Source organism: Terrapene carolina, unplaced genomic scaffold, assembly GCF_002925995.2.
Source record: "Terrapene carolina triunguis isolate 2854851 unplaced genomic scaffold, T_m_triunguis-2.0 Scaffold130, whole genome shotgun sequence".
Classification (NCBI taxonomy): Eukaryota; Metazoa; Chordata; order Testudines; family Emydidae; genus Terrapene; species Terrapene triunguis.
The window spans coordinates 39,205,697-39,224,404 of NW_020664481.1; the positions used below are offsets into that span (position 1 = coordinate 39,205,697).

Sequence of the window (18,708 nt, forward strand, 5' to 3'; positions counted from 1 at the left end):
CGCAGCGCCCCCTGCCGGCGGGGAGGAGAACGCGCCGCTCCGAACGCCAGGAGCCGATAGTGAACGTGCCTAGCGTGGCTTGAGGGCCAAGTGGCGACAGCGGCGGGTGGAGACGCAGAAGAGCCGGGCTCAGTTTCTGTATTGTACACAAGTCTACTCTAGCGAAGGGCTCAGAAAAATGGCTCCTGGTGGGCTTGGGTCACGTGCTGCTGAGGGTGACAACGGCTTCCGCCCTCTGCCAGCTGGGATCCAGTGGCTGTAGTCCTGTCCTCCCCCCAATTGTGTCTTCACTGCAAAAACACAGATTGGGGAGTCAAGTATCAGGGGGTAGCCGTGTTAGTCTGTATCTACAAAAACAACAAGGAGTCTAGTGGCACCTTAAAGACCAACAGTTTGGGGAGGATTGCTATCGTGCTGTGAAAACCGCCTTATCTGAAGTGTAAGCAGAGGGGGGTCTATTGCTTTTTGATCTCATCTGCGTGGTGCCTACACCATCTCGGTTAAAAAAAATCTTTTCATTTGTAATCATAGCTTAGCAATGCTTATCTACAAAGGAATAATGTTTTAACTTGTTTTTAAAACGTGTTAGCCTTAGAGGCACAGCTTAGCTTCACTTCTACGTGCTAAATACAAACGCAGTGTGTGCTGTCTGTACTAGAAGCTTCCCATACAAAAACGTTTGTGTGTAAATGGGCTGGGACTCAAACTTCTTATATCCCTGTTTTCACAATCAAGCCCATACCTAACCCCTATTGTGCTCCTCGTTAATGTTTCTTAACAAAGCTCAATGCAAGGAGAGATGGTGCATCTGGAACTCAGTGTTAGAATCACAGCAGAAATTCATAAATAGACCCTCATCATCCTTAGTGCAGTAGTCATAGTAAGAATGCACTTTCTTGGATCACAAACTGCATATTCACTTAATGCCAATTGAAGATAAAGAAATGCAATTGAAATGCCTGTATTTTATACTTAATCTGACTGGTATATAGAACCCTACAGGGGGGTGGGGGGTTGTCAACTTTTCCTGATGAACAGTTGCAGGACTCTGCCTAGCTAGCATAAGCCAAACAAAATAAAGCTAGAGCAAGTGTAATAAGAACAACCTTCCTCCTTTCCCTCCCATCCCTAACAGTTTCAAAGTAGTCATAGTTACTAGCTAGAATATGTACTACTAACTCACTATACAAAATTGTGTACATAAGCAAAAGTAGCAAATCTTAATATTCACTTCCCAGCACAGCAGTTTTGGAGTTCTCTTTGTAAGAATTACTAAAAACCCACACTACCATGTGACTTCAAAATGTCATATTTTGGTGACATTTTGCTGCACAAATACTTTCATTTTACTCAAATAAGAACATTATTTGTTCAAGAAAATAAGTGTTTTATTTAAATAATTGCTGATCTGGATCTTCTTGTATAAAAATAAATTCCTCCAAGGGGTTCTGATGATTAGCTGGCCAACAGCTTCTTTCACATGTGTAAACTATGACTGTTCCAAATTCCACTGACAGATCTGAAAAAAGTAATATTTAAGAGTTTACAACATGTAGTGTATTAGGTTAACATATTAAAAGGCAGCTGTTTATAACTGCATTCACAAAAATGTATAAGCAATATGCAACAAATAGCTATTTACATACCTAATTGGCCATTTGTTCATGTGCAGTTCTAAAAATATAGCCCTTTCTCCACAGGTAATTAAAATATCTATTTAGAGTGGAGCAGATAGGTAGACTGGTACAATTTTAAACAACTGTGGGATGCTAATTAGTGTCCCAATCTGGCAAACACTTATGCACATGCTCCACTAAACATGTGAGAAGTCCTAATGACTTAATTATAAATGTCTTGTAAGCATATGATGGGGTAAGGGGGCACTGGCAGTAGCTAGGCCAATGGACTACTCACATGCCTAAAGGTAAGCAAATGTGTAAGTGTTTACAGGATACTGGGCTTAATTGGGTGCTAAGTTTCTGGACCCTAAGAGGTTCCATTTAAACTTAGAAGTTCTTTGACATTATTAATAATAATAATAATTAATAATCTAAAACTCATATTCCACTTCATTAATTCAGGATTTCAAATACTAATGATAGGCTGAGAGATATTAATAATTCAGTATCTAAAGGAAAGTTGGACCCCAGAAGCCCAAGAAGGTTTGGTTAAAATTGACTTATGTTTAAGGAAAAACTATATAGTTTTGGTTATACCTGTTTGTCATCTATGCTGCAGAAATGTTCCATTGCTTCATAAAACTTAATTTGAATGTTAATCATTCTGTAATACATATATAATTACACAGTCTCTCTCCTATCAGATGCCTCTAAAATATAATTATTTTCTAATGTGAGAATATACATTTCATTATCCATCTCGTGTACAAAACAGCATACAGTAATTTAGAAATGAGATTTCTCTGTCAGTTACAATACAAAAAATTACTGTAATAGTTATAAAATTCAGATGGAAGTGTGATTTTTTTTAAATTGTCAATCCTTTAAATGAAATTCACAAAGAACTTTAAGCAGGCCTCGGGCATACTACCTTAAAATTTACTCCAATTTTTAAAAAAAGACAGTGGGTCAAATTCTGTTCTCTCACATTTGTATCAACCACTGTGGCTTCATTGAGGTTGAATGGATATAAACACAAAGAATATAGTTCAGTATGTATTTGGAAAAATCACAATCCAATTTGTCTGGAACATCTTTACCATAATCCACAGTGTAGAACAGGGGTCGGCAACGTTCGGCACGCGGCTCGCCAGGGTAAGCACCCTAGCGGGCCGGGTCAGTTTATTTACCTTCTGACGCGGCAGGTTCGGCTGATTGCGGCCCCCACTCGCCGCGGTTCGCCGTCCCGAGCACATCCCTCGGCCCGCACCACTTCCCGCCGCCCCCATTGGCCCGGGACAGCGAACCGTGGGAGTGGGGGCCGTGATCGGCCGAACCTGCCGCGTCAGCAGGTAAATAAACTGGCCCGGCCCGCTAGGGTGCTTACCCTGGCAAGCCGCGTGCCGAACGTTGCTGACCCGTGGTGTAGAAGGTTGGTTTCAATGAAGCCTAAATGATCAGTGTTCTGAACTACATTTTGATATAAATACATAATCATGGTTTTGTTTAGTAACTAAACTCTCCTCACCTCAAATATTGTTAACTTTTAGGGCTTGTCTACACTTGCTGTGCTGCTGTAGAGTTTAGTGAAGATGCTACCTATGCTGACGGAAGAGTTTCTCCTTCAGTGTAGGTACTCCACCTCCTTGAGAAGCAGTAGCTATATCGATGGGAGAAGCCCTCCCAGGGACATAGCACTGTATACGCTGGGAGTTTGGTTAGCATTACTGTTGCTCTGGGGTATGGATTTTCCACACCCTGGAGTGACAGTTATACCAATACAAGTTAGTAGTGTAGACTAGGGTTTAATCTCCTAAGTAAACATGGAGTACTTTGTCACTTCAAGATTTTAAAGAAAACCTGCTGAGATTTTTAAATAAAATAAAGCTGCTTGTATGTGGCTGCAGTCTTGTTTGTGATGAAACAGAATTTTAACATATTTATTCAGTTCTCAAGTCTTCAGTTTGGACTAGTATTACACATTAATTACAAGCAGGGACCAGGAATTTTCTTGACTTCTCTTATTGGAAAGGCACTAAGGAAAATATGAGGCTTTGATCAAACAGTCCCAGTAAATAGGAACAAACAGGAATGGGAATGTTGCTTCTCATTAAAAGGAAACTGAACAGCTAAAATTGAACAACAGTGAATCTTGTACAAGATGCTGTCCTCACAAGACCCCAGAAGCATTGAGTACAACCTAACAGAAGGCTACCTCCAATATTAGTTGGCTTCTTGATTGGCTTAATGGTATTAAAAATAGTTATTTCATTCACTGTATACATTCTGCAAGAAGCAGCCTAAATTCCAGGCCACTATAATCATAAATCAACCAGCAGATTGACTAGTATTCAGTTAAAGCAACGAAAGATTTAACCTGCATCAACACTCTTCAGCATGCTGACCAGTGCTGGCATAAGTTGAAATTCAAAGACTCTGTTACTTCCACAGCTGTTGCAGACTGGAACCATTTTATTAATGTTGGATGAAGGACATGTTATAAATAAAGGCTGGCCACCCCAGGAGTATCTAGAGAAGAAAAAGACCCCTTATTTACATTTTTTGCAACTAAATCTCATTGACAAAGACACATGACAATGTCACATTAGTACTTGGGATTCTAAATCTAAGAAGCTGCTTGCCATACAAATAGGCAAAGATTCGGATTCCTGCTGATGCCCTATGTTTTAGAAGTATTCATCCATTATTCACAAAGGTTAAAAGTGGGGAAAAGACGTAGAGGGTCATACGAGAGAGCTGGATGCGATAAACAATGCAGCCTCCCAATATTTAAAAGAAGACAGAAGCCATTGACTGATGCCTATAAGATGTGCAGTACCCTCAACTCTCCCTAAATGCAGTCGTGCAATTCCAGTTAATTGGGAACAGAGGGCTCTTAACATCTTGCAATAGTGTGGTCCATTACAGTAAAGCACAACATTTCTGGTACAACAGATCCCTCATCTCCCAAGAGGCCAAGAACCATTGTTAAAAGGTAGCTTCTGCTTCAATGCAACATGTGGGATACTGTTCTGCACCTCTGAGAAGCACAGCACAGAAATCATAGTCCAAAGGTAATGAAACTAAGGTGCGCCTCTCCATTTCTGGGCTGCTCTGGGGCCTGGGATGGAGTTACAACAGCTGATTATCAGCTGCCTATGGACAGCACTGCTGCTCAGGATCACCAATGATCTGTGTACTAAGGTTTCCACCACAAGCCCTGTTCCTCACACACACGCCAGAGTCTCAGTGGTTGTCTTTGTCGGTCTTCCTCAGTTCTCCCTTGACCAAATCCAGGGCTCTTTGCTCCTCCAACCATTTTTACTGACATAAAGGGGTCAGAACAGGGGGTGAGACTCTCACTTGTTCTGAACATGGTTTGTTTTTGTCATCTATTACTGTATCACACATACCACACTTAACTCTTACAAAATTAAAATAAATTTTAAAAATATTACATTTTCAGTGATGTCAAATCAAAGACTTGTTCATTCTCTGACACAAATGACTGACATTACACCCCACCAAAAACATGTTTAGATTATCAAAATACCTTAGAATTTGTTCATGACAGGCAGAAATTCTCTTCATAAATTTATGGAACACATGGTCCCTATTTTTGACTTCACTCTTTTCATACTTCTCATTATCACCTTCACCAACAAAACTAGACAAATAAGGGGGAAATTTTGCCAGTAAGGTGCACAGTACAGTATACGTGTTCAAAAATAAGTATGGTTACTCTGGGGACAAAACAACACACTTTTGAAGTTTCTTGTTATATTACCCATAATGAAATGACACCTGTTTCTTAAATTAGAGGCAACCCTTTATTAAAGTGTAATTGATCAGTTTGGTCCTGATTCATAGATATTCACTGGCTCACAATCATTAAAGCTATTTCTAACTAACCTGTAATATAATGCATGAAATCAAATCCACCACATATTGTTTATATCTACTGTCATTCCCTTCTGTGATCTCTCAAAGCCCTTCCAGTTTTTAATTTTGGTGTTGTTTTTATTTATTGCCAATACAAAATTGTAAGTCTTCTAACATACTCTTTCAAGAAGGTCCATTCAACTGAACGGGAAAATTACTTCAGAGAAGCATGTATGTATATCCTGCAAGTGATATGATCTTTCATACTTAAATACCAGATTGAGCCCCCACTTTTCTGCTGTGGGAGACTATTTTACATTCTAACAGAGTGGCAATTGTTCCTGGTATAAGTGGTCAACTACACAAGTGTTCTAGCAGCATACAATAACTCTAATGTCCAAAATCTATTTTTCAGACTACTTCCTTCATAAAGTCTCTATGGGTCCATCTCTCATAGTCATCCAATCCCCGTACTCAAATCCACAGGAAAAGGAAGTTTCAATACTAATCTAGAGAACTACGAGTATACTGGACATAATCCATACATCAAACATAATTAATTGTTAATATATAATTAAGATAGCATAAAATTGACTGATGCGCTAATGTTTTAGACCTTGAATAGTGATTTAACTAATTGGGAAGAGGTCAGCAGACAGGAGCTTATCAAATGGTCTTCATTTAACAGCACAGACTAGAAGCCTATTCTCACCTTTCTGACATCAACAGTTCCAAATCAACGCCCTCCCTCTGTTGATATTCCTTTAAAAGTTTGTGTGCATGATCTGTATCAAGGTAGTCAGTGTAGTCTTCCTCATCCACAACACTGATATAGTAGGACTGGAATCTGGGACAAGAGGTAGGCATTACTATCCCATCTCCACATGGAACTGGCCTATGTAAGGAATCAGAGATATCTGTAGTTTCTGACAGGCTAAGTCCTTGAAACTGGGATGCACACTCTGTGGCTGTGGACAAGGAGGAACTGCTCACTGTGTTTAAGCCAAGTAGGTGACTGGTGGTTTGCACAGGATATTCTGTTTCATCACAAATTCCCCAGTCATCTGCTCCATCACACCAATCGTTTGTTGCAAAGTTATTCTCTTGTTTCTGAGAATAAAAAGAACAATTTTCAAGAGCTGTGTCCCTAAGACATTTCACACATACTTTTATTGACACAAATGAAGGAACTAAGTTTCTCAGTTTAATGCTTAATTTAATTTTCCCCCAATGCTAGATACTGACACTAAAAATGCCCAAAACAAAGAGAAACATGCAAAACAAATGTATAACATGCTAAGACTTATCTATGGAATAGGATATATTATAACTTCAGTTTTTAAAAGTTGAATCCTTGTGGCAGGTGGAACAATGGTAGGACTTACTACAAAATTATTCACCATTTCTGTCAAAAAAAACAAAACAAAAAAAACCAAACCAATCTGATTCGTTTATTGCCAAGTCAAATTAATCAATAACTGTACAAACAGACTTCAAGTCTATCAGTATGAAAACCATACATTTTTATTCTCACCCACCCATAGTTAAAAAAAAAAAAAAAAAGTTGTAATAGGAAAATCTCAACTGTGAAGAAACTATACATTTTGTTTGAGGTTCCTAAATATTACACTCTATATATCACACTTAAAAAGAAATCATACTTGCAAGTTATACCTGCTTTAATTTGCAATCTTGTGTTTCTTTTCCTTGCATCTGCAAATACTGGGAGCGTAACACTTTCCAGCTTTAAAGTGAAATATAAGAAAGTGACACTTAAGAAAAACAAGTAATTAATGTGATAAAGGCAAATGAAGATAACAGGATTCATTTTTTGTATTACAGTAGCACCCACTCAGAAGGCTCGGAAGACAAATGCAAACCATATACATACCTTTCTGATTTTCCCCAGCAGCCTTTCATGGCACAAGCAAATACATTAATGACACGGTGGAATAGTGAGCCTTCAAGGGGGCAATATATCTGCACTATGTGCATCAGGGTGGCACCGCAGATCCCACAAGAAGGATAAGTCACGGTTACTGAAGGGGCACAATTCTAGGAGACATAAAACAGTGGCCTTGATTAAGGATGATTTCAAGATGCACTGCACAGTGGTATTTAACGCATTGAGACCTGCTAAGGCAGGATATGAGAGGGGAATATAAAATTATGGTGTGGGGAAAGTGAATATGGAAGTGTTATTTACCCCTTCACATAACACATGAACCAAAGTTCACCCAATGAAATGAATAGGCAGCAGGTTTAAAACTAACATAAGGAAGTACTTCTTCACACAACACATAGTCAACCTGTGGAACTCATTGTGAGGGGAAGTTGTGAAGGCCAAAAAAATAATTGGGTTTAAAAAATAATTAGGTAAGTTCATGTAGAATAGGTCCATCAATGACTATTAGCCAACATGGTCAGGGGCACAACCCCATGCTCTGGGTATCCCTAACGTTCTGACTGCCAGAAGCTGGGACTAGACAACAGAGGATGGATTGCTCAGTAACTGCCCTACTGTGTTCACTTCCCTCTGAAGCGTCTGGCCATTGCGGGAAGCTAGGCTGGGTGGCCCATTGGTCTGAGCCAGTATGGCCTGACTTAACATGGCTATGCAAAAATCCTTCAAATACCAGCCCGTGTTGCAGCCGGGCTGACAGGTGCCAGGCGCATCTAGGAGAACTGCGCATGCACACTCGCTGGAGAAAGCGGAGGTCTTTTGACACCCCTGGTTAAGCTCGTTACAGTAATTGAGGCGCAGCTCCTGCGGCGAGCTCGGGCGGGCAGAGCCCGGTGCGTGCCCAGGGCTCACTGGGACTCTCCCCAGGCAGAGGTAAGGGCAGGATCCGGGGGTAAAACGCCAGCCGCGTTGGCGCCGAGCCGCTGCCCTGCAGGGGACCCCGCACGGTGGATTTTACCAGCAGGTCGCTTTGCTATTGCGCTACAAAGCAGCACGAGCCTCGCACCGCCCTCAGGGCGCCCGCAGCGACCCGGGCTGGCCCCGGCAGCGACCGCTCCGCTACCGGCCCGGGAGCCCGCCCTCCCCCGCAGGGGCCCCCTTACCGGGGAGCCGCCCAGCGTGCTGGTGGCCCAGGACGGGGGCTGCAGGCTGTCCCGGCCGGGGCCCGGGATGGCGGCGTCGCGGAGACCCAGCAGCACGCGGGGCTCCGGAGCGCGACAGGCAGAGGCGGCCATGCTGGCCTGAGGGGACCCTGAGCCCGAAGCACGTCGTGGGCCCGGGCCCGCCCACGTGACTAAGGCAGCCGAGAGGGGACAAATGCAGGCAGGGAAACTTTCCTCCCCGGAGTCAGAGCGCCGGGTTGGGGGTTGCGCGAAGCCGCCCTCCGGCTCGCTCCCAGCAGCCCGTGTGCGGCGCGTGCCCCACGCGGCTGGGGCAGGCCCCGGTGATCGGAGGCTGGTGCAATAATCACGGGGGGTGGATGGGGGCGGGGGCTGTGCGCCATTGAATTCACGGGCGGGGCGGGGCAGGCCGCGCCCCCCCCCCCCGTGGGCTGTAACGCTCAGCGCTGTCGGGGCCGCGCTGCTGAATGAGCTGCCCCCGCCTGGCCAAGCCCGGAGCGCTGCTGCCCAGCGCTGCGTGTCCGCCCACCGCCTGCGGGCGCTGGGGGGTGACCGCCGTCACCGCGCCCTGACCGGCGTGCGCTCTGCCCTTGCGCTCACATTTGCGGCAGCATTTTTAGCTACAAGTGCGATTTTAGTCAAAGACTCAGAGGAGGCAGAGTGGGGCCATTCACATACCACAGGGTAAATGCCTCCGTGCAAAGACGTTGCAGCTGTGTCAGTCCCAGGCTATTGGGGGGGGGGGGGGTGAGAGAATGGGGTTGTCATTGTTAACTTTGTGATTGCAGAAAACCGAACTCGTTGCCCTGCCCTGTTCATTCTGTGAGGCCCCACCCCTGCTCACTCCATCCCCCCCTCCCTCGGTTGCTCGCTCTCCCCCACCCTCGCTTACTGGCTCTGGGTTGGGGCAGGAGCTTGGGGTGCGGGAGGGAGTGTGGGCTCTGGGGTGGGGGTTTGAGGTGCAGGAGAGGGCTCTGGACTGTGGCCAAGGGGTTTGGAGTATGGGAGGGGGCTCAGGGCTGGGGCATGGGATTGGGGTGCAGACTCCAGGAGGGAGTGTGGGAGGAGGCTCAGGGCTGGGGCAGAGAGTTGGGGTGTGGGAGAGGGTTTGGGGTGCAGGCGGCACTTACCTCAGGCAGCTCCCGGATGTGGCAGCATGTTGGTCTTAGGCGGAGGAGCAGCCAGGGGGCTCTGTGCTTTCCCCCAACCCCCGGCGCTGCCCCTGCAGTTCCCATTGGCTGTGGTTCCTGGCCAATGGGAGCTGCAGAGCCGGCACCCAAGGTGGTGTCTGCGCTGTGGGAAGGGGCAGCATGCAAAGCCCCCCTGGCCACACCTGTGCTTAGGACCCGGCGGGACATGCCGGCCACTTCCAGGAGCCCTTTCAGCATCCCTTTTCAACCGGCCGTGCCGGTCAAAAACCCGATGCCTGACAACCCCATGAGGGAATAGCTGTTCCAGTAAAAGATATTACCTCACTCACCTTGTCTCTCAGTGCAGAAAAAAAAAAAAAAAGACACTGCATCAACAAAGAGCCCCAAAGAAATCTGATATGATAATGCAATTAAATTTTACATTGGTGCAGGCGCTTAACAGTGAAAAGCCCTTAAAATTATTTATCTCACACTTTAATGTGCTTTATTTCCCCCCCATATTATCTTTTTTCACATAATCTCAGAATTTCCCATCAGTCTAGGTTTCATTGAGGGGATAGAATAAGAAATTCAAAAATTGAGGCGTTAACAGTTGTGTATATAACATTTATAGGAAAAGGGGCTAAGGAATAAAAAAGTGATTATAGGTATTCAATGTATTTATAAATGAACTGGAAAAAGGGGTAAACAATGAGGTGGCTAAATTTGCAGGTGATACAAAATTACTCAAGATAGCTAAGTCCAAAGTAGACTGTGAAGAGTTACAAAGGGATCTCACAAAACTGGGTGATGGGGCAACAAAATGGCCGATAAGTGCAAAGTAATGCACATTGGAAAACATAATCCCAACTATACATACAAAATGATGGGACCTAAATTAGCTGTTACCCATCAAGAAAGAGAGCTTGGAGTCATTGTGGATAGTTCTCTGAAAACATCTGCTTGATGTGCAGCAGCAGTCAAGAAAGCTGACAATATTAGGAACCATTAGGAAAGGGAGCAGTAATAAGACAGAAAATATCATAATGGCACTAAATAAAGTGATGGTATACCCACACCTTGAATACCGCAGGGTGTTCTGGTCACCCTATCTCAAAAAAGATAGATTAGAATTGGAAAAGGTACAGAGAAGGGCTACAAAACTGATTATGGGGTATGCAACAGCTGCCATATAATGCGAGATTAAAAACTATTAACCTTGGGACTGTTCATCTTGGAAAAGAGAAGACTAAGGGAAGATATGATAGAGGTCTGTAAAATCATGAATGGTGCGGAGAAAGTGAACAGGGAACTGCAATTTACCCCTTCACATAACAGAAGAACCAGGGGTCACCTGATGAAATTAATAGCAGGTTGAAAACATACGGAAGTACTTTTTCACACAACACATAGTCAGCTTGTGGAACTCATTGCCAGGGGATGTTGTGAAGGCCAAATCTATAACTTGGTTCAAAAAAGAATTAGGTGAGTTCATGGAGGATAGGTCCATGAATGGCTATTAGCCAAGATGATCAGGGATGCAAAACCATGCTCTGGGTGTCCTGAGCCACTGAGTGCCAGAAGCTGGAATTGGATGACAGATTCATAGATTCATAGATTCTAGGACTGGAAGGGACCTCGAGAGGTCATCGAGTCCAGTCCCCTGCCCGCATGGCAGGACCAAATACTGTCTAGACCATCCCTGATAGACATTTATCTAACCTACTCTTAAATATCTCCAGAGATGGAGATTCCACAACCTCCCTAGGCAATTTATTCCAGTGTTTAACCACCCTGACAGTTAGGAACTTTTTCCTAATGTCCAACCTAGACCTCCCTTGCTGCAGTTTAAGCCCATTGCTTCTTGTTCTATCCTCAGAGGCTAAGGTGAACAAGTTTTCTCCCTCCTCCTTATGACACCCCTTTAGATACCTGAAAACTGCTATCATGTCCCCTCTCAGTCTTCTCTTTTCCAAACTAAACAAACCCAATTCTTTCAGCCTTGCTTCATAGGTCATGTTCTCAAGACCTTTAATCATTAGATCATTCAGTAATTGCCTTGTTCTGTTAATTCCCTCGGAAACATCTGGCATTGACCACTGTTGAAAGACAGGAGACTGGGGTAGACGGACAATGGGGCTATCTGATGTTCTTAGGTGTCTGGATTTGAGGCATGATCCTGTAAGGTGCTGAGAACCTGCAAATATTTTCATTATAAGGAACTGGAGAGCACTCAGCACCTTATATTGAACTTGCATTAAAATCAATAGCAAAACTCAACTTCTGTGGGAGCAGATGTGAGGCCTATGAGTGACTAATGCAGGGGTCAGCAACGTTTGGCTCGCGGCCAGCACATCCCTCGCCCGCGCCGCTTCCCGCCGCCCCCATTGGCCCGGGACGGCGAACTGCGGCCAGTGGGGGCCGCGATCAGCCGAACCTGCCGCGTCAGCAGGTAAATAAACTGGTCCGCTTACCCTGGCGAGCCGCATGCCAAACGTTGCCGACCCCTGGACTAATGTCTCCTGAGAGAGAAAATAAAGGGGGAATAAAGGACAACACTGCTACTCAGCACTGCAACGTGTTACATGTACCACATATTATCATGATACTGTATTTGAACTTATTTGTTGTAGAATTTTTTGACAGTGCCAAACTCTACCACAGTGTTGTACTACAACTCTAGTCGGTGTTATTGTGTGAGCAAACATCACTGACTCTATTTAAAACTGAATGGTCAGCCTGTTTTCTGCCTAGTTTGCAACACAGCAGCTCAGTTCCTCCTGGGACTCAGTTTTGCTCAAGTTCTTCTCTAACGCCTCATACATAAAATTAAACTACATTATAATGAATTACAAAATGAGTATTAAATGCCTCCCATTCAGATGAAGTCATCTTGTTTTATCTCACTGTACTAAAAGCAACCCATATGCTTCTCAGACTTTATAACTCTTTGTGTTCTCACTTTCCTTCAGCCATCTTTTTAGGCAGGGTCTTTGTCCAGAACTCCACTCTGTTCTCTTTCAATTTCTTTGCTGCTTTCTGCTTTAAGTCTATTATAAGGTATTGTTCATCCACATTATACGCTGGCCATGTCACCAAACCTTCATCATTAGGATTTCTAGAAAAAAATACAGTGAAGAATCATCTTGCCACTTTTCTATCATTGCGATGAAAACTGCACAACTCAGTGTTTGTTTATTAATTGTCAAGAGTCAGATTACTTGGGGAGGGGGAAGGACACAGTGGTGGTTAATTCAAGCTTTGCTCACAACCCCACAATCTCTGGATGTTTCTGCTAAAATGATCTGTCATTAGCAGTGAAACAGATAATGTTGACATTTAAATTTTCTTCATTAGGTTTCAGCTCTAATGCTTCATTATATGCGTGTGATAGCTCAAGCCCTTGGACCTAATTTTTCTGTTTATCTGCAGGTTCAGTAAGATGGTCCTGCAGTAGATCACATTTGGCACCTTTTCTTTGCAACCACAGGAATTTGAAACTAGTTTGTTTTGAAATGAAATCTTAAACTCTGCAGAAACATGGGGCCCACCAGAAAAGTGCTGGCATAGTGTTTTCAGCAGCAATGACAAAATCTGACCCCTAATGAATGTATTATAAGTCTCACCCTTTTCGAGCAAAATTAGCCCAGTATTTCATAATTGTTCTGCTGAGTTTACCCTCTTCTTCTGTAGCATCACCTGAAGGCAAGATATGAAATGTAATGTCAGCACAAAGATTATACAATATAGGTGCACTCAGAATTGATTCCAATTAAAAAGTATCTATAGTTCACTACTATAAGACAGGAAACAAAGATCACATCTCCTATATTTTTACAGCAATGAGCCTGCTAATAGGGCTCAAATAATAATAATGTCACAGTTACTGGGCGAACTGCACCTCTGCCCCTTTCCTGGTTCTTTGCCCAGGTCTCAGGCCGTTAGCCATCACCTGCCAAGGGGGGAATCAGGCAATTCTCAAACTCTGAGATCAGATCCTCGGTAGCAGCCCCCTGGTACTAATTATGATTGCTTCAGCAGGTCTGATCTAGGCTCAGACTCTACAGTCCTGTTCCTGCAGGGGCAATTACAGTGGTAATCAATTACCAACCAGGTTCCTTTAAAAAAACAAAGTACCATTAGAACAAAAAGCATTTTGGAGAAAACATACTTTAAAAACAATAAAACAGACTATATGTATGTCTAAGCTTACGAGGTACCAAACTGCCTTCCACACTAGGACCCTGGTAGGACTAGTTCCTTCAGCAGAGCCTGACTCTGCGTAAGCTTGTTTCCTTGTCAGAGCTCACTCCTGAACTTACAGCACAGTTTTTATCACCTCCTTTCAAAGGAATCAAGTCACCTTTGAATTGTTTATAGCCCTTTGATCTGGTAACTTTCAGCTCTGGCAAAACCAGGTTTTCAATTTGTTTTGAGACTGAACAGAGAGTCCTAGAAGCTAACAACTTGCCCAGTTGTCATTCAAGTATGTGCTTGGGTGTTCTTATTTGGGAAGCCATTGTGCTGCCTTCATGCACAGACTGACCCCTATAAATTTGAGCATTATAGGCCTATAGTAAACATTCCACAACCCCCAATATAAATTTGATCAATGCAGCCATACAGAAAATTCCAATAATCCAATATAAATTATTTTCACCTCACTGTCCCAGAAATATACAGTGTTCATACAACTGTTACATTTCAGTATTCACAACATTATTAGACATCAGTTCCACGTGTCACAATAATGATGCTTTAATAAGAATTCTTTAGCAAGCATGGAGACATCACCAGCTAAGAAGGGCTTTCCAAAAACATAGCCAGTTTCGTCGCCATGATCCGCTTTTACAAAGTCTGGTCTAACACCTTCATATGAACTTGGTCGATGATGAAAATGATAAACGTAGATTAGGTTGCCAGCATCTAATAGAAAACAAAGTTAAGAAGAGTTCCAGTAGTAAAAATATATTCCACACAGAACAATACATTTTAATCAAGAGCTACTTTGATAAGATGCTGGCAAAATGATAGCCATTTTGTTGATTATTTATTTGATTATTAATACTAACTGGAATTCAGATGCAAACATACATTACCAAAGATTAATGGAAAATAGTCATCTGCAGCACAATGAGCCCCCAGACAGTCATAGAGCTGGTGCCAATAGAAAAAGTTCAGAAGTTCATCTGATACTAAACTATGCACTTGATTGTCCCTTAGACAGGACAATGTGAAGAACAGGAACCCCATATATTCACTTCCATTGGTTTTCACTCTGTCATACCCATTGCAGGAGGTATATGCCTGCTCCTTCCCTGCAAACAATGGGGCTCAACCCCCTAAACCTGCAGCTCTTTAGCCTTCCTGTAAGGGACCATTTCTTCTACCGTGTGTACAGCTCTCCTGGCTTTCATGGTAACATGGTTCTTTCAGGATCAATGAAAGACAGAGCCATGGCCATGCATTTTTCTAAATAAAGTTTCATGACAGCAAGAGATTGGGGCTGAAAAGCTGTTGAGATGATCCATTACAGACACAGGGATATAGACAGGAACCTACTTCCTGGTCAGGCTTTGAACAATGATATTGGTATGATGGAATTTAACCTTTTTTTAAAAATATGTACTTAATTGGAAACTCACCTCTGCAATATCTAGCTGTTTGAATGCCTGGAACAACAAACACTGCATCTCCCATCAGTTCAAAAAGCCTATCTCGTAGCTTGGTAGGCTCCTCTATATTGCTTAGATATTCATTAGATAATAGATAAGTGAACTCAGCAGGAACATGCTAGAATGAACAATAAAGATACTTGTTATAATGATGATATTTATTGGAAACAACTGCAACATTTAGCAAGCTTCATTTTCCCTAGAACCCTTCAGCAGTCACTAGCTAACCCTATGAACACTGGACCATGTTACCTCCTCCCACAGAAAATCCCACATCATGGGGTGTGTGGGAAGTACTCAAAACTTTGAGTTAGAAGTTGTGAGGTTGCCAACTCGTGCTCTCTTTGGCAGGAAGAGGTTTGCAGGACTGCGAAGGGGGCAGAGACCACACAAGTGTTATCAATCAGTAATGCTGATGAACAAACAGAAGTAGTGACACTAGCTCTAGTAAAAAGAACAGGAGTACTTGTGGCACCTTAGAGACCAACAAATTTATTTGAGCATAAGCTTTCGCGGACTACAGCCCACTTCATCGGATGCATAGAATGGAACATATAGTAAGGAGATATATATACACATACAGAGAACATGAAAAGGTGGGGGATAGTGGAACAAAAAATTTTCATGTTCTCTGTATGTATATATATATCTCCTTACTGTATGTTCCATTCTATGCATCCGATGAAGTGGGCTGTAGCCCGCAAAAGCTTATGCTCAAATAAATTTGTTAGTCTAAGGTGCCGCAAATACTCCTGTTCTTTGGATACAGACTAACACGGCTGATACTCTGAAACTAGCTCTAGTGACTTCCTTGAGAGCAATGCAACTTCAGTCTCCGCTGGAGGTCTCACCAAGACAAAATCATGGGATTTCCGGCCCTGCCCCAGAAAAAGCCTCCTCTAATTGGCTGCTTTGACCATTTGATAGAAGAACTCTCCCCCTCCCTCTGCTCAGGAGCTAATAGGAGTTTTTTGGGAGAGAAGAGTGAGCAGCCAATGGAGTGAAGGGGGAGGAAAGAGCCTGGGTGTTCAGGGTGGCTCTGTTCCCTCCTCCTTTATGTAAAAAATGGATCATTGTGCTCCTGTCTCTCCCCTGTTCCTCCCTGGCTGCAACACAGGCCTAGGAAGGGGAAAAGTGGATAAAGAACTCACAGAAGCTACAGAAGGAGCAGAGGTGTGCTGAGCAGCTGGTGGATCATGGATGTAGGGCGGGGGAGGGAAGTGTGTAAATTAACGGCTGGGCTGGGGGATGGGTACCTGTGGGGCTGAGGGGGGGGGGGCGAACCACAGAATTAATTAATTAGAAGAGTGAGATTTGGAGAGAAGCTGGAAGTTCTGTGCCATTGGGCAGCAACGAGAGCTCTGGCAGGAGGGGCTAGAATCACCTCACTGTATGCATTTGGGAGAGTTGGCAACATGGTACCTGCCACACACACTGGGGACTTCAAAAAACTAAAGACAGACCAAAAATGACTATGTTCTCTTTAAAACGATCTGATGATTTTTGGGCTGATCCCATGATTTTTGAACTTTTGATGTTCACGATATTCCATAGGGACCTATTCTCCTCCACATGGGAATAACCTATATAGGCAAGCAGAAATTCCATGAGTTTCCACAGATTTCTCCCACTGGGGAAGGGAACCAAGGTTTACCCCCACTCCTTTCTGTCAGAGGCCAAGAGTTTGAAACCCCCAAATCTCTGATGGATGTAGGTGGACCTCAGGGATAAACTGGAGATATACTCCCTCTTCAAGTCCCTCACCTCTGTGCTGCTGCCTGGCCCTCCCAACTCCCTGCAGCCCCATGACAATGCAATACCTGCAGGAGCCATGCTGCCAAGGGCTTTCTGGCCTGCAGCTGCCCATCGAAACCCTGTTAAAGAATGGGACTCCACCTCATGTGGGAGGAGGGGGAGGAAGAAGAGCATAGGTTATAGCAGATTTTGTGGGGTGTCTAATCTCAAGAGGGAGCAGGATTGTGCTTCTCTTCTCTTTCTGCCTGTTTGGCACTTTTCTGTCAGCAGTATGTCGCCCTCTGTTCAGAAGTTTTAGCCCAGAATGAATCCTCCCCCCCCATGATCTACACCTCTTCCCAAGAGGAAAGTCCTAGCCCAGCAATAAAGCAGTATGGTGTAAAATATTCTTGCACACTGTATTGAAAGTTGGGGAGGGAGATCTCACCTAGAACTATACCCATCATATGTGAATTAATTTGATATAGTCTCTTACTGTAAAGAACTCTGAGCTCAGTAGCAGTGAGGTTACTGTTTCTTTGTCCAACCCTTCAGTGAAAGCAGGATATTTCAACATCTGCACAGTAAAAAGAACATGACATTGCCCATGAATTCCTATATTTCTAAAGAGTTAACAGACTGGGCTATAAATAAAGCCCTTACAATCACTTACATTAGGAAGTAGCCATCCAAATTCATGGTTATTTGTCCCTATTATATATGGGACTGCATTGATTGCTTTTTCAGCCAGTAGCTCCTCAGGGCTCTTAGGAAAAAATACACCATCCAAAACTGCAGAGATAAATAGGAACTGCAGAAAAAAAAAGTCCTTTGTTATTTATAAGTTACTTTTGCCTGTAGAAGATATTTCAAGTTTCCCACTGCAGACCTCAACTAAGCCTAAACAAGTGCCCAGGTGAGCTCATATGTTATTAGTGAAAGTGTAAGATGTGTATGTAAGAGATGAATACACATTTCAAGTCGTGTTCTAAGTTTCTCCTGCAGATTTTCTATCTGGCTTAACAATGTGTGTTCTGCCCTTTGTATGTCAAATGCTCATGGCACATAGATAAGTCAGTCAAATTCCATCCTTGCTTACACCATTCCAACCCTACTGGGTAGGGTGACCATATTTCCCTATGCTGAATATAGGACAGCTGGTGAAATTACTCATATTCAAGAGAGTTCAACGGCAATCAATCAGAACTATGCAGTACAAATGTTCAAATTAACATCAAGTTGACTGAGCCTCCGTTAAAAAGAAACACTGCATAGTTGGATTCTTTTTATTTACCTTATCTTTAAGGCTTTAGGGTTCACACAGGGAGGGGTGACACACACACACACTCCCGTACACCTCTCTCACATAGCGGGGGTGATCAACCAACCGACCAGACCCTCCCTGCCCGGTGCTCTCCGCCCTCCCTACCTGGCTGGGCCTCCAGGATGGGCCTCCAGGAGACGCCTCTCCTGGTATTTGGCGCTGTGTCTTCCCGAGGCAACACACTGGGGGGGGGGGGGCACACAGGGCCACTCCCCCCCCCCCCCCCCCGATTTCTGCCAGGATTTACACCAGAATGTGGC

At 43.7% G+C, this 18,708-nt stretch overlaps 1 protein-coding gene and 1 pseudogene across 1 annotated transcript; both read right to left on the minus strand.

The window, feature by feature from the left end:
* Positions 1–1,263: 1,263 nt before the first annotated feature.
* Positions 1,264–8,907, minus strand: PDCD2L (programmed cell death 2 like). Its single transcript, XM_024195874.3, has 7 exons — positions 8,568–8,907; positions 7,393–7,556; positions 7,176–7,245; positions 6,214–6,611; positions 5,173–5,286; positions 3,997–4,148; positions 1,264–1,519 (listed from the first exon to the last, which is right to left on the minus strand). The coding sequence occupies exons 1-7, from the start codon at positions 8,697–8,699 to the stop codon at positions 1,389–1,391; spliced, it is 1,161 nt and encodes a 386-aa protein (XP_024051642.1). The 5' UTR covers positions 8,700–8,907; the 3' UTR covers positions 1,264–1,388.
* Positions 8,908–12,655: 3,748 nt separating this feature from the next.
* The window catches only part of LOC112103895, a 42,771-nt pseudogene continuing 36,718 nt past the window's right edge, over positions 12,656–18,708 (minus strand).